General features: G+C 49.1%; 2 protein-coding genes across 3 annotated transcripts in view; one reads left to right on the top strand and one right to left on the bottom strand.

Annotated features, from left to right (window-relative positions):
* SYN3 (synapsin III) overlaps positions 1-16,510 on the bottom strand; it is a 221,593-nt gene that overhangs the window by 66,327 nt on the left and 138,756 nt on the right. The window lies entirely within an intron of this gene.
* TIMP3 (TIMP metallopeptidase inhibitor 3) overlaps positions 5,636-16,510 on the top strand; it is a 29,486-nt gene continuing 18,611 nt past the window's right edge. Inside the window, exon 1 of the mRNA XM_072145122.1 lies at positions 5,636-5,859. Within this exon, the coding sequence (XP_072001223.1) occupies positions 5,733-5,859 (127 nt within the window). The 5' untranslated portion in view covers positions 5,636-5,732. The remainder of the gene's footprint in view (positions 5,860-16,510) is intronic.

A 16,510-nucleotide genomic window follows, 5' to 3' on the forward strand; every position in this document is an offset into this window, starting at 1 on the left:
AGGCTGCCAGGCCATGCCTGTCTGTCCAGAAGGACAGATCAACATCTCTCCCCTCTACAGTGATTGACTTTTCCCCTCTCCTGAGAGCCTCCAGAAGACGCCTTTGCAAAACGCTGTTCCCAGAGCCAGGAGACAAGGAGTTAACCCCACTTGCCCCAGCGGTGACACTCGCATAGCTCCTTATGGGAGCGGCCACCACTGGGGGTGCAGATGGACCAGCACTCACACCAGGATCCCCCTCAGCGCCATTCACCACCCCCACATTCACCACACTATATACATTACTGCCTCGCTTCCTTGCATCACTGCCTCGCTTCCTTGCATCACTCACACCAGCTGGGCCAGGAGGACCTGGGGTTGCCTCGGCGTCACTGGGCACTGGGGGTAGAGCTACCTCCATAGCTGATACAGCCTGAGAAGAGGCAGCTCCAACCCCGATCTTACTTGTGCCCTCTGCCTCATTGGCATTAACCCCTTGTTGTCCAGCAGTTTTTCTAAGGTTTGAGCATTGCTGCTCACTAGATGCAAGAGGCCTCCTGTCTTTATTTACTCCGGACAGTCTCTTATGGTCATCTCCAGGGTCAGATGCACCAATACAAAATAACACTGTTCCTGCACCCTTTCCCACAGGCTGCACAAGACGCTTGGGAGGCGCCGCACCACAAGTCCCAGCAGCCCCATCACACTGCCGCTGCTCACCGGAGCTAGAGGCAGCCACAGCGCTAGGGGCCACAGGAGCCACCGCCACTGCCCCTGGCACCGGGCCACCCCCCCCTCCCACTGGGGGGCAGCGCACAGTACCAGGACCTGCTGGATCGCCCTCACTGTCCGGCCTTTCGGCCGATGCCTTCCCTGCACCATCCTTGCTACTGCAAACAAGGATGGTGCTCTGCGCCATGATGGAACGTGGCTTTGCACTCTCCCCGCACCCTGGCACCGAGTCCACTGCAGGATTCGTGCTGGGCTGGGTAACGGGGCCTACACGACAGGCTGGCACTGCTGCCCGCCCGGAGGGAACAGGGAGGGGACGAAACACCAGATTCACCTCCTCAGACGCCTTGGTCTTCCTGGCTCTCTTCTTTCTCTTTGGGTCGTCATCTGGCATATCATCGCCAAAGGAGAAGTTCTGGAGGTGAACTGGGGACTCAAGCTGACGGATCTGAGCCATTAGCGCCCCCCCCTGGCCGCTGTCATCACTTTCCTCCTCCAGGTTGGCAGAGCCGCAGCCTGATGGTAATGGCGCTTGCTCCGCAGGCAGCCTGTCGTGCGAGGCCTGCTGGTGTTGGTGCAGGCCACCAGACGGACACGGCAGGTCTTCCTCATCCTCCTCATCATCGCCATCATCCGCCTGGATCTCAAGCCCCTTCAGCTTTCTCAGCTGCTCTTGTTGCATTTTTTCAAATCTGGTGTCATTCTCAAGCTTTTCCCGGAACGGACCGCTGTTTTCACGGATAAGCCGACGCTTCTCCTCCAGAGCGGTGACCTCGGCTTTAAGCCTGTTGATGGTGGTAAGAAGATCAGGCTTCTTCTTCTTAGTGGCCACCCCCGCTAGGGCCAAGGTCTCCCTTATCTCCTCCTGGAGCCTCCTCAGCGCTTTTCCAGCATCCTCGTACTCACGGAGGTGCTCAGCAATCCGGGAGCCATAGATGGAAGCAGACTCCCGGGCCTTCAGGTCACCCCATGCTTTTTGCACACCTCCGTGAGCACCCAGCTTTTCAGCTGAACCACCCAGCTTTCCTGCACAGTCACTCAGCTTTCCAGGAGGAGCACTCAGGCTGATGTTACTTGCCTTGATCTTCTGTGAACCGGAGACCTTGCGGCTTCCCTGGGTCTTGGGGGTGGCAGCCGAGGTCACATCGCTGCGTCCTTGGCTCCGGGCAGATCTTCTCACCCCTTCTGCTTTGGCCGGTAACTTGTTTCTCCTGCCCCCCGCCGGCCTGGTCCGGGAGGCAGAAGCCTGGGATTTTCCTGGCTCACTCATCCCAGTAACCCACTCCCTCCCTGGGGAGGAGAGAGCAGGCCTGGGTGGATGGAGATTGCTCCAGGTGGTGCAGGAGCTCAGCAGCACACAACCACACCCTCCAACAGCTCACAGCAGAATGAGTCAGCACGAACTATTCTGCTGCTGGTGCAGTCACTGTGTACATACATGACATTACTTATCCTGTACTGATCCTGAGTTACATCCTGTATTATACCCCAGAGCTGCACTCACTATTCTGCTGCTGGTGCAGTCACTGTGTACATACATGACATTACTTATCCTGTACTGATCCTGAGTTACATCCTGTATTATACCCCAGAGCTGCACTCACTATTCTGCTGCTGGTGCAGTCACTGTGTACATACATGACATTACTTATCCTGTACTGATCCTGAGTTACATCCTGTATTATACCCCAGAGCTGCACTCACTATTCTGCTGCTGGTGCAGTCACTGTGTACATACATGACATTACTTATCCTGTACTGATCCTGAGTTACATCCTGTATTATACTCCAGAGCTGCACTCACTATTCTATCTTTTCATCAGCTCTGCTACATCTGTGCTGATGGGATGTGGTGGATGCGCTGTTGCGGCCTCCACGTCTGGCACTTTCTTGTGCTCGTCTTATGCTTCTCTTACGCCTTGTGCAGATATACTATGTAGCAGAGCTGGATCTGTCATGTAATTGATTCATTTGCGCACTTAAGTGAATTCTGAGTTGAAAAGATTTTTAAAGGTTTTCCCATCCTGACGTCACCGCACAAAACGACAAACTCTGCTCTGCTGTGCTGACATATCACGTTCAGTCCTATATATAACCAAAGATTACAGCATCATGTGAAATGACAAACTCAATTATACTACATCTGAACTACACACTACAATACAGTGTATATATAGTCCTGTTACATAACCAACTCCTCTCTGCTATGTCAGTGCCTACATACAATTACAGATAACAATATCACATCACTGTGTCCGCTCTGCTACACACTCGCCTCTGCTATATCTATGTTGAAGGAGAATTTTTGCACCGCAAACAATCTCAGCTCTGCTACATCAGTCATTTGCAATGGGCAATGCAACCTAGTCACTCGGTGCCCGGGCACAGCGCCAACACTTGGCAGAGACCTTTTCATTTAGGGAATCCTCCTACCGTCACTTTGCATATATACAGATGTAGCAGAGCTGATGAAGTTACTTAACTCTTTGGTGACGTACTGTGCACTTTTTCTCACCTCTGCTACATGTGTAGATTGTAATGAATATGTTTCATGCACTGGCACAACCACCCCCCCCCCTTACCCAAATTATGTGCTGTGCCCATTGACAAACTCAGCTCAGCTATTCCTATAAAGTGTAATATTATAATATTATGTGCATTGGGTGTTGTGTAGATGCAGCAGAGCTGATCGAGCTATCCGATGCTATGATGAAGAGAACACAGCAGTCATGTATGACAAATTCAGCTCTACTATTCCCAGAGAGTGATATGATGATAATTTTGCATTGAATCTTTACATTTTGTACGTTTTCCTATGTAGCAGAGCTGACTAAGCTATTTAACGCTCCGATGACACATCGTGTATAGTAAAACAGTCTCCAAAATAAAAGTTGTGCCAGATGACAAACTCAGCACTGCTGTTCCTATGGAGACGTGATACCATAACATTTTTTTGCATGGGATGTTTGCTCTGAAGCCGCCTTGTTCTTGGGGACGATTATTTTGGAATTATTACACTGATGTAGCAGAGCTGATTGAGTTTGGTGCTTTGGTGACGCGCCATATGACATGTTGTGCCACATGACAAACTCAAACCCGCTACACCGCTAGCGATATTCCTTAAGAGAGCGATATTATAACACATTTTTTTTGGTTCGAACGGAAACCACTTTTTTCAGGCTTGTACACTGGAATAGACCCTTAAATTTTGGAAATCCCCATGCAGATGTAGCAGAGCTGATAGAGTTGTTTGGTGCTTTGATGACGCGCCGCGCTTATAAGATAACGTAGTATGTCTATCTGCAGTATAATAAACAAAATCAATGAATTGTGCCGAATGACAAACTCAGCTCTGCTACACTGCTAGTAATATTCCTATGGAGAACAACAATATTGCACTTTTGCCTTTGATCTTGGCTCTGCCCCCGGACCTCCTTTCCATTTTGGAAAGCTCCCTCCCCTATGCAGATGAAGCAGAGCTGATTGAGTTATTTTCATGACACACCATGACCTATAGGATGAGACCCGTAGCGTTATCTGCGGCCTAAGGTCAAAAATTAATGAGTTGTAGCAGAGCTGATTGAGTTGTTTGGCGCCATGTCCTATAGGATGGCGCAGAAGCTGGATCTGTACTCATTACATCTGAAATGAATGAGTTGTGCCAAATGACAAACCCATTCCTGCTACACCGCTAGAAATATTGCTCTGGAGGACGACGCTAAAACACGTTTTCCATTGTCTGTTTGCACCAAAACCACTGGGCTCACTTAAATTGTGGAAATTCTCCCTTTCCTATGAAGATGTAGCAGAGCTGATTGAGTTGTTTGAGGTTTTCATGTCTTATAGGATAGTGAAGGAGCAGTAACCACACTCTAGCATGTAAAATGAATGAGTTGTTACAAATGACAAACTCAGCTCTGCTACACCGCTAGTGATATTACTATAGAGAACAATGTTATAACACCTTTTCCCTTTGACGTTTGCACTTTGTGCACTGGGTCTGCACCTGGACCCCTTTAAATTTTGGAAAATGTCCCTTCCCTATGCAGATGTAGCAGAGCTGATTGAGTTGTTTGATATTTTCATGTCTTATAGGATAGTGTAGGAGCTGTATCTGCACTCTAGCATGTAAGATTCATGAGTTGTAACAAATGACAAACCCAGCTCTGCTACACCACAAATAACATTCCTATGGAGAACAATGTTATAACACCTTTTGCCTTTGATCTGTGCACTGGCTTTGCCCCTGGACCCCCTTATATTTTGGAAAATGTCCCTTCCCTATGTAGATGTAGCAGAGCTGATTGAGTTATTTGAAGATTTTATGACGCTCCAGGTCGTATAGGATAGCGCAAGAGCGGTATCTGCACTCTAGCATGTGAAATCAATGAGTTGTGCCACATGACAAACCCAGCTCTGCTACACCGCTAGTGATATTACTATAGAGAACGATGTTATAACACCTTTTCCCTTTGACGTTTGCACTTTGTGCACTGGCTCTGCCCCTGGACCCCCTTAAATTTTGGAAAATGTCCCTTCCCTATGCAGATGTAGCAGAGCTGATTGAGTTATATGATGTTTTCATGTCTTATGGGATAGTGTAGGAGCGGTATCCGCACTCTAGCAAGTAACATTCATGAGTTGTGCCACGTGACAAACTCAGCTCTGCTACACCACTAGTGATATTTAGTATTTTTCGGGTGGCTGGGGGCTTGGCGCAGTTCCCTCTCCTGGCACTAGGGCTGTTGTTGTGAACTTGAGCTCCTCTGCTTTAGTAATCACACGTCCCCCCCCCCCCCTCCTCCTCCTCATCCAGAGGTGCAGAACATTCCCTCATCCCCTAGAAGGAAACATAAGAGGTCCTGCAGCGCCGGGCCCCCCTGGATGCTGCCATTGGCCTGGGCTGCAGGGGCCGGGCAGAGGAGGGGACAGCGGGCGCTGCCACATATAACCCTGCAGGCACCAGTCAGCAGTCACAGTGTTACCAGGTTACAGTCGTGCTGTCTCTGCGCTCCGGCACTATGTCTGTCCTCACACACCTCCTGCTCCTGACACTTTCCCTGCTCCTTGGTGACTACTTCTCCTCGGTGGACGGCTGCACTTGCGCCCCCAGTCACCCCCAGGATGCCTTCTGCAACTCCGACATAGGTAAGTGACACCTACCTCCTCCATCTATACGATGCAAGCTATTACTCTCTGGTATCAGCCATTGTGTTAGTGTTCTTCAATGACCACCTTACTACTTATACGGTTTCTGTACTAGGGTGACCGCCCCTTTAAGGGTGTATAGCAGGACATAAAGAGGCTTCGCCCGCTGCAGGGCGACTCTTTGCGGGCGTTTATGAACTTTTTTTCCCTGTAGATTGTTGCACAGGGGTGTGTCAGGGGTTCCTGACATCATCTGAGTATAGCAGTGCTGGGTTTGTCACGTTCAGGGTTACAGTTTGGTTCGTTGGGGGGATCCTCACATCATCTTGGTTAAGCAGTGATGAGTTTGTCACGTTCAGGGTTGCAGTTTGGTTTGTGAGGGGGATCCTCACATCATCTTTGTATAGTAGTCCTGGGTTTGTCACATTCAGGTTTGCACTTTGGTTTGTGAGGGGGATCCTCACGTCATCTTGGTATAGCAGTGCTCAGTTTGTCATATTCGGGGGTTTAAGTGTCTAGGTTTTTTTTCTCGAAATTGGGTGTGTATTGCATTGCTGAGTTTGTCACGTTCAGGGTTGCAGTTTGGTTCGTTGTGGGATCCTCACATCATCTTTGTATAGCAGTGCTGAGTTTGTCACATTCAGGGTTGCAGTTTGGTTCGTTGGGGGGATCCTCACATCTTTCTATAGCAGTGCTGAGTTTGTCACGTTCAGGGTTGCAGTTTGGTTCGTTGGGGGGATCCTCACATCTTTCTATAGCAGTGCTGAGTTTGTCACGTTCAGGGTTGCAGTTTGGTTCGTTGTGGGATCCTCACATCATCTTTGTATAGCATTGCTGGGCTTGTCATGTTCAGGGTTGCAGTTTGGTTAGTTGGGGGGATCCTCACATCATGTAGGTATAGCATTGCTGAGTTTGTCACGTTCAGGGTTGCAGTTTGGTTAGTTGGGGGGATCCTCACATCATGTAGGTATAGCAGTGCTGAGTTGGTCATATTTGTGGTTGTAGTGTTGATGTGTGTCTTGGGTTCCTGACATCATCTGGGTATAGCAGAGTTGTGTTTGTCACATTCAGGGTTGCAGTGTCAATGTATTGGGGGGCTCCTGACATCATTTTGGTATACAAGCATTGAATTTGTCATATTCAGGGTTGCTGTATGTCTGGAGTTCCTAACATCATCCAGTTAAAGCAGAGCTGAGTTTGTCACATTCAAAGTTTCAGTTTGATGTGTGTGTGTGTGTGTGTGGGGGGGGGGGTTCCTTCTATCATCTGGGTATAACTGAATTGTGTTTGTCATATATTCGGGGTTGCAGTTTGTGTGTCTCTGTGTTTCCTGCCATCATCTGTGTATAGCAGAGTTGTGTATGTCACATATCAGGTTGTAGTGTCAGTGTGTTGGGGGGTTCCTGACATCATCTTGGTATAACATTGTTGAATTTGTCATATTCAGGGTTGCTGTGTGTCTGGGGTTCCTGACATCATCCAGTTATAGTAGAGCTGAGTTTGTCATGTTCAAGGTTGAAGTGTGTGAGTTAATAATACGGCGCCAATTCAACTCTGCTGCATCTGTCAAAGCTTAACCAGCCTGCGCCTCTGTGCAACTTTGCTACAAACTTAACTAAACAGTATTGCGACTTTGCTACAACTTTAACACTGCGCCATCTGACAAACTTAACTTAAACAGTATTGGTAAAGCTTAAGTGTGCGGCACCGGAGAAAGTTATCTGGGCGCCAGCAGGCAACTTTAACCGTGTGGCATCTGACTCACCTATCTGGGTGGCATTGGGCAAGCTTCATAGTGTAGCGGCTTATCTTGGGGCACCATCAGGCAAACTTTAAGTAGAATCAGACAACTTTAGGCGCCATCAGGCAACCTTCATAGCGCGGCATCTGGCAAACTTACTTGGGCTGCATCAGACGACTTTGACAGCGTTAACTATGTAGCATCTGGCATGAAAGGAGCGCCGTCAGATAACTTTAACTGGCCGCCACCAGTGTAGCATCTGTCAAGCGTACCTGGGCGCCATCAGGCGACTTTAACTGTGTGGCATCATGCAACCTTTACAGTGTTGCACCTGATAAACATATCCTGGCAGCATCTGACGAGCTGGGTGTCCTCACCCAGCTTTCCCCGGCACAGAAAGTACTCTCAGACCCTATATAATTATCCGACAATGAAGTATTGGGACACAACCAGTCATTAGTTTACAGCCTGCAGGGGAGGAGGGGTTAAACCATTATTAAGAGCCAAGTGCTGGGTGCACCGAAGTGCGACTATGATGTCATTAGCACCGGGCGCTGAAGGGGTTCCCTATCTACTGCTGGGAGTTGTAGTCTCTGGTGATACAATGTATCAGTGTATATGCACTGAGCGTTCACATGGCAGATGGTCCCCGGGTCTCAGCTTCCAGCATTTTGGCTTTGTCTATTTTTGGTAGTGACCTCCATTCTGAGAGACTTCACATTGCAGTCACATAAGAGAGCGCAACGCAGGTCACAGCTTCACGGGTGACTGCAGACCATCTGTCACCGGGGTCACCCCTGAGCTATAGGATATACAGCACTGCATGGATACAGTATGACACTCCAGAGCTGCACTCACTAATCTACTGCTAATGTCATGACTGCACCAGCAGAATAGTGAGTGCAGCTCTGGGGTATAATACAGGATGTAACTCAGGATCAGTACAGGATAAGTAATGTCATGTATGTACACAGTGACTGCACCAGCAGCAGAATAGTGAGTGCAGCTCTGGAGTATAATACAGGATGTAACTCAGGATCAGTACAGGATAAGTAATGTCATGTATGTACACAGTGACTGCACCAGCAGCAGAATAGTGAGTGCAGCTCTGGGGTATAATACAGGATGTAACTCAGGATCAGTACAGGATAAGTAATGTCATGTATGTACACAGTGACTGCACCAGCAGCAGAATAGTGAGTGCAGCTCTGGGGTATAATACAGGATGTAACTCAGGATCAGTACAGGATAAGTAATGTCATGTATGTACACAGTGACTGCACCAGCAGCAGAATAGTGAGTGCAGCTCTGGGGTATAATACAGGATGTAACTCAGGATCAGTACAGGATAAGTAATGTCATGTATGTACACAGTGACTGCACCAGCAGCAGAATAGTGAGTGCAGCTCTGGAGTATAATACAGGATGTAACTCAGGATCAGTGCAGGATAAGTAATGTCATGTATGTACACAGTGACTGCACCAGCAGCAGAATAGTGAGTGCAGCTCTGGGGTATAATACAGGATGTAACTCAGGATCAGTACAGGATAAGTAATGTCATGTATGTACACAGTGACTGCACCAGCAGCAGAATAGTGAGTGCAGCTCTGGGGTATAATACAGGATGTAACTCAGGATCAGTACAGGATAAGTAATGTCATGTATGTACACAGTGACTGCACCAGCAGCAGAATAGTGAGTGCTGCTCTGGAGTATAATACAGGATGTAACTCAGGATCAGTACAGGATAAGTAATGTCCTGTATGTACACAGTGACTGCACCAGCAGCAGAATAGTGAGTGCAGCTCTGGAGTATAATACAGGATGTAACTCAGGATCAGTACAGGATAAGTAATGTCATGTATGTACACAGTGACTGCACCAGCAGCAGAATAGTGAGTGCAGCTCTGTAGTATAATACAGGGTGTATCTCAGGGTAGACCCTCCAGCTTGATGATTGGGGGATGGGGGTCTCGTTATTATAAATACTCGGGAGACAGCTGAGGTTTACATTGAGGACAGATGGAGGGGTGACAGGTGCTCGGTCGGCTGTTGGGGGTCTCTGTGTGTAGGGGATTGTGATGGTCTCTTACATGTGACTCTCCTGAAGACTACAGCTCTCAGATCTCTGGATGCTGGGAGTTGTAGTTGGTATAATGTGATTTCTATATCAGGAGGGGCAGTGGATGGAGATGGGTGGGTCCCCTCTATCTGTGTGTCTGCCCCTTTAAGCCGCTCTGTAGTGGAGGGTGTGTCCTGGAAAGTTCAGGAATCAGCAAAGTGTGAGAAATAGTGGGGCGAGAGCGGGTGAGACGTCCTCCGCAGGGGTGGCAGGGGAGGGGCATGAGCAAAGCAGAGGGTGACATGGATGAGGAGAGGAATGGGGCGATGGGGCCAGATAGGAAATGGGCGATATGATAACAGAAGGGAGATGACTGGTGGGGAAGTAGTGGGGTGATAGGGGAAGAGTAATGGGGACACCTGACTTGGGGTAACAGTGGGTGAGGGGTGAAAGAGAAAAGCAATAGGGTCACAGAAAGTAGGGTGACAGAAGGGGGCACCTGTGGATACATGTGGTGATACATACCAGAGCCCCCCATCATATAGATACCTCCAGCCCCACCAGGGAGATGTGACTAATTCTCACCAATCAGGACGCGCAGGCTTTGGGGAGCTGGTGGGGCGCACATCTGCCCCCCCCGCCGCAGCGCTGAGGTGTCTTGTTATATCCAGGGAGGAAATCATCAAATAGCGGCAATCTCACTGATATAACTGGAGCCGACACAGCTGAATGGAAGAGCCCCCCAACCCCCACGACAGAGGAGCCCCCTGCCCCCTACTACAGAGGAGCCCCCCAACCCCCATGACAGAGGAGCCCCCTGCCCCCTACTACAGAGGAGCCCCCAACCCCCACTACAGAGGAGCCCCCTGCCCCCTACTACAGAGGAGCCCCCAACCCCCACTACAGAGGAGCCCCCTGCCCCCTACTACAGAGGAGCCCCTAACCCCCACGACAGAGGAGCCCCCTACTACAGAGGAGCCCCCTGCCCCCTACTACAGAGGAGCCCCTGCCCCCTACTACAGAGGAGCCCCCAACCCCCACGACAGAGGAGCCCCCTGCCCCCTACTACAGAGGAGCCCCCTGCCCCCTACTACAGAGGAGCCCCCTGCCCCCTACTACAGAGGAGCCCCCTGCCCCCTACTACAGAGGAGCCCCCAACCCCCACGACAGAGGAGCCCCCTGCCCCCTACTACAGAGGAGCCCCCAACCCCCACTACAGAGGAGCCCCCTGCCCCCTACTACAGAGGAGCCCCCAACCCCCACTACAGAGGAGCCTCCTGCCCCTACTACAGAGGAGCCCCCAACCCCCACTACAGAGGAGCCCCCTGCCCCCTACTACAGAGGAGCCCCCAACCCCCACGACAGAGGAGCCCCCTGCCCCCTACTACAGAGGAGCCCCCAACCCCCACGACAGAGGAGCCTCCTGCCCCTACTACAGAGGAGCCCCCAACCCCCACGACAGAGGAGCCTCCTGCCCTTACTACAGAGGAGCCCCCAACCCCCACGACAGAGGAGCCCCCAAACCCCACGACAGAGGAGCCCCCAAACCCCACGACAGAGGAGCCCCCAACCCCCACGACAGAGGAGCCCCCTGCCCCCTACTACAGAGGAGCCCCCAACCCCCCACGACAGAGGAGCCCCATGCCTCCCACGACAGAGGAGCCCCATGCCTCCCACGACAGAGGAGCCCCATGCCTCCCACGACAGAGGAGCCCCATGCCTCCCACGACAGAGGAGCCCCATGCCTCCCACGACAGAGGAGCCCCATGCCTCCCACGACAAAGGTGTCCCCTGCTCCCACGACAAAGGTGTCCCCTGCTCCCACTACAGAGGAGCCCCATGCCTCCCACGACAGAGGAGCCCCCAACCCCTAATACAGAGAAACCCCCCAACCTCTAATACAAAGGAACCCCCCAACCTCTAATACAGAGAAACCCCCCAACCTCTAATACAGAGAAACCCCCCAACCTCTAATACAGAGAAACCCCCCAACCTCTAATACAGAGGAGACCCCTCAACCCCCACATCAGAGGAGCCCCCTGCCCCCACTACAGAGGAGACCCCTGCCTCTGCTACAGAAGAACCACCTCACTCCCTACTACAGAGGAACCCCCTGCCCCCGCTACATAGGAACCCCCTCAACCCCTACTACAGAGGAGACCCTTGCTACAAACCCCTACAACAGAGAAGCTTCCTTACCCCCGCTACATAGGAACTACTACAGAAAAGCCCCCTGCTACATAGGAACCCCCTCATCCCCCACAACAGAGGAGCCCCCCACTACAAAGAAACAGAGGAGCCCCCCACTACAAAGAAACAGAGGAGCCCCCTTCCCCCGCTACAGAGGGACCCCCCTTAACCCTTAGTACAGAGGAAAGGGGTGACTCAAAAATTTTAAAAGTTGTCAGCTCAATGCTTGGCCATCAGTTACCCCTGACAACCTCCACATACACATGCACACTTGTCTGGGCTGAGCATGCACGTTCTCCTTAGGGTGGGGGGAAACATACCCCAAACATATGCCCCCGGTGCATAAAGACGACGTCAGACCCTGATAAACTGACAGTATTATATTTTTGGAAGGGGTGGGGGGGGCTGAGGATGCACTTCTGGCGCGTTCGGCCCGGTCTGTATTTTTTCTCCCCTGGCACCGCTGGGTTCCCGCAGGTTCTCTCACAAAACCCGATAACACACAAACTCCCAGAACAAAAACCCCCTTTTTTGTCTCGGCCGTTGCCATCACAACAAGCTCCGAAAATAAAGCCACATTCAACAAAACAATGGCCTCCGCACCCAATGTGGGGGGCGAACAGGAAGGGTCCTGATACACTAGAGGGGGCTATTGCCCTTCTCAACCAATCAAACATGAGAGAGATCACATGACATATTACTTCAGCCCCGCCCCCCCCCCTAAGAAACAGGAAGCGCTAGTGTCTCAGGCGTCTGTGGGCGGAGCTCTTATCTTTCGGACCCCTTATTAGCATTTTGGAGCCAATTATAGGAGGCGTAGTGGAAACTCAAGTCCGTTTTATACAGGAAAATTCACATATGTTGTGAAATTCACCCAGAGGAACAATCCCCTTAAGGGTATTTTCACAATTACATGGTATGGCGGCGCAGGTCGATTGCCAGCAATTACACCGCAATACCTGACTCAACCAATAAGCAGGCGTGGCACTGTATTTGGTGGAAGGTCTCCACATCCCCTTTAAAGCCACAGATGTATTGGAACAACTCCTTGAAGTATGATGTGTCCTAATAGGACATGTAGGGGGCGCTGTTACTAATCCTGTTATCAGGCTGCATGATCCACCAGGAGGAGATGGTTGTCAGTCCTCACTCACAAGCAATAATTTAATACTGCCCCCTACAGGCAGGATACAGACTCATTTTGAGAATTTCATGGGGCACATTTACTAAGGGCTTTTGTGGGACTTTGCACATTCTTGTAGGGGAAAACGGCTTGCAAGGGTATTTGCGCCGCTATGACATTACTTATCCTGTACTGATCCTGAGTTACATCCTGTATTATACCCCAGAGCTGCACTCACTATTCTGCTGCTGGTGCAGTCACTGTGTACATACATGACATTACTTATCCTATACTGATCCTGAGTTACATCCTGTATTATACTCCAGAGCTGCACTCACTATTCTGCTGCTGGTGCAGTCACTGTGTACATACATGACATTACTTATCCTATACTGATCCTGAGTTACATCCTGTATTATACTCCAGAGCTGCACTCACTATTCTGCTGCTGGTGCAGTCACTGTGTACATACATGACATTACTTATCCTGTACTGATCCTGAGTTACATCCTGTATTATACCCCAGAGCTGCACTCACTATTCTGCTGCTGGTGCAGTCACTGTGTACATACATGACATTACTTATCCTATACTGATCCTGAGTTACATCCTGTATTATACCCCAGAGCTGCACTCACTATTCTGCTGCTGGTGCAGTCACTGTGTACATACATGACATTACTTATCCTATACTGATCCTGAGTTACATCCTGTATTATACTCCAGAGCTGCACTCACTATTCTGCTGCTGGTGCAGTCACTGTGTACATACAGGACATTACTTATCCTATACTGATCCTGAGTTACATCCTGTATTATATTCCAGAGCTGCACTCACTATTCTGCTGCTGGTGCAGTCACTGTGTACATACATGACATTACTTATCCTGTACTGATCCTGAGTTACATCCTGTATTATACCCCAGAGCTGCACTCACTATTCTGCTGCTGGTGCAGTCACTGTGTACATACATGACATTACTTATCCTGTACTGATCCTGAGTTACATCCTGTATTATACCCCAGAGCTGCACTCACTATTCTGCTGCTGGTGCAGTCACTGTGTACATACATGACATTACTTATCCTGTACTGATCCTGAGTTACATCCTGTATTATACCCCAGAGCTGCACTCACTATTCTGCTGCTGGTGCAGTCACTGTGTACATACATGACATTACTTATCCTGTACTGATCCTGAGTTACATGCTGTATTATACCCCAGAGCTGCACTCACTATTCTGCTGCTGGTGCAGTCACTGTGTACATACATGACATTACTTATCCTGTACTGATCCTGAGTTACATCCTGTATTATACTCCAGAGCTGCACTCACTATTCTGCTGCTGGTGCAGTCACTGTGTACATACATGACATTACTTATCCTGTACTGATCCTGAGTTACATCCTGTATTATACCCCAGAGCTGCACTCACTATTCTGCTGCTGGTGCAGTCACTGTGTACATACATGACATTACTTATCCTGTACTGATCCTGAGTTACATCCTGTATTATACCCCAGAGCTGCACTCACTATTCTGCTGCTGGTGCAGTCACTGTGTACATACATGACATTACTTATCCTGTACTGATCCTGAGTTACATCCTGTATTATACCCCAGAGCTGCACTCACTATTCTGCTGCTGGTGCAGTCACTGTGTACATACATGACATTACTTATCCTGTACTGATCCTGAGTTACATCCTGTATTATACTCCAGAATATACTTATTCTGTTGGGTTTATTTTCAGCCTCCAGGGTCATTTCCTTTTATAGCAGAACCTTCTACATCTGATAAGCTTGCACTGCCTTTGTGTGGAGAGCTGGGTGGGTTCCAGGGGCTGACATGTACATTGGTGGTCCTCTATATTACACCCCTCTAAGTGATTGATGACGCCCCGCACTGCATATAAAGCTGAAGTAAAGGGTGTGACAGGAAGTAAACAATTGCTTTTGCCATTCACCCGCTTCCTGGGGTCACACGCGCATACATCACCCTATACAATAGATACGACCTTCCAGGGACCCAACAAGTTATCCCTGCCCCAGTGATTACTCTAAGTCTATGGAGTATCCAAGGGCATTCACAAGCGACCATCACGTGACTCTTCAGTTACTCCCCCAGCAGAATAGTGAGTGCAGCTCTGGAGTATAATATGGGATGTTAACAGACCCCTGTGCTATGATCTATAGTGGATATGAATATCATGGCATCCTCAGGTCCGCACTCTTGAGCAGCTCTCCTGCTTTTGGCACCAAAAAAAGAATAAAATGTTAGAGTCCGGAATGCGGAGAGTCTTACTTAAGTTCTTAGTGTGGAATGTGGAATACCAGCAGTGTGAGTCAGCTCCGAATCTACTTAAATCAGGAATTCTGTCCCCAGGGGAGTCTTAAAGAGGCTTGTCACTGGAAGCTGTGTGCTTAACCTCCGGCTAAGGGTCACTTTAAGACCTCCTGCATACCTAGCACCCTACTCTTCCCTTTGTCCCAAGTTCAAGTGCCTCCCATTAACCCTCTGACCGGCTGGTGCGCACCTTCTGCAGGGGGTTTCATGTGTCTGCTGAGTGATGGGACCTATGGGCGACACATTTTTTGCACTCTGTAAAGGAGCACTCCGCCCAATGAAGGCAAAGCACTTAATGAATTATGGTGCAGGGCAAAGAACAACTGCACAAATGCCCCAACTAGCACTACCTCTGCCCATGCTGTATTATTTGGGCACTATATAGCACTATTATTTACTAATGCGCATTGTGGTTGTATTTTGCGAGCAACGAATACCGCATTACGTGTGCACTGTATGTACAGAGGCGCAAAATAGCAGTATTATGTGAGGACTGCGTGGTGGGGTTATGAAGGTTCAATATGGCGGTATTATGTGGCTTTTGTATTGAAGGTTTAATATGGTGGTTTTTTGTGGGGACTGTATGACAATATTATGTAGGTATAATATGGCAGTATGATGTGGGTACTATATGGCCCTATTACGGAGGTATAGTATGGAAGTATTATGTCGGCACTGTTATGGAGGTATAGTATGGAAGTATTATGTCGGCACTGTTATGAAAGTAAAATTTGGCAGTATTATGTGGATACTGTTTGGCACTGATATGAAGGTATTATATGGCATGTTTTTTGTGGGTATTGTATGGCACTATTATGGAGGTTTATTATGGAAGTATTATGTTGTCACTGTTATGAAAGTACAATATGGCAGTATTGTGTGGGTACTGTTTGGTGCTGATAAGGTATAGTATGGCAGTCTTATAAGGGTATTTTATGGCACCGTGATGAAGGTGTAGTTTGGAAGTATTATGTGTGTATTGTCTTGCACTGTTATGAAGGTTTAGTATGGCAGTATTATGAAGTAAATTATGAAGGCACTGTTATGGAGGTATAGCACGGCAGTTTAATCTGGGTACAATATGGCATTGTTATGAAGGAATAATATGGCAGTATTATGTGGCTATTGTTTGGCTCTGTTAAATAAGTATAATATAGCAGTATTTTGTGGTACTATTATGACGG

This window comes from Engystomops pustulosus, chromosome 4 (assembly GCF_040894005.1).
Source record: "Engystomops pustulosus chromosome 4, aEngPut4.maternal, whole genome shotgun sequence".
NCBI lineage: Eukaryota > Metazoa > Chordata > Amphibia > Anura > Leptodactylidae > Engystomops > Engystomops pustulosus.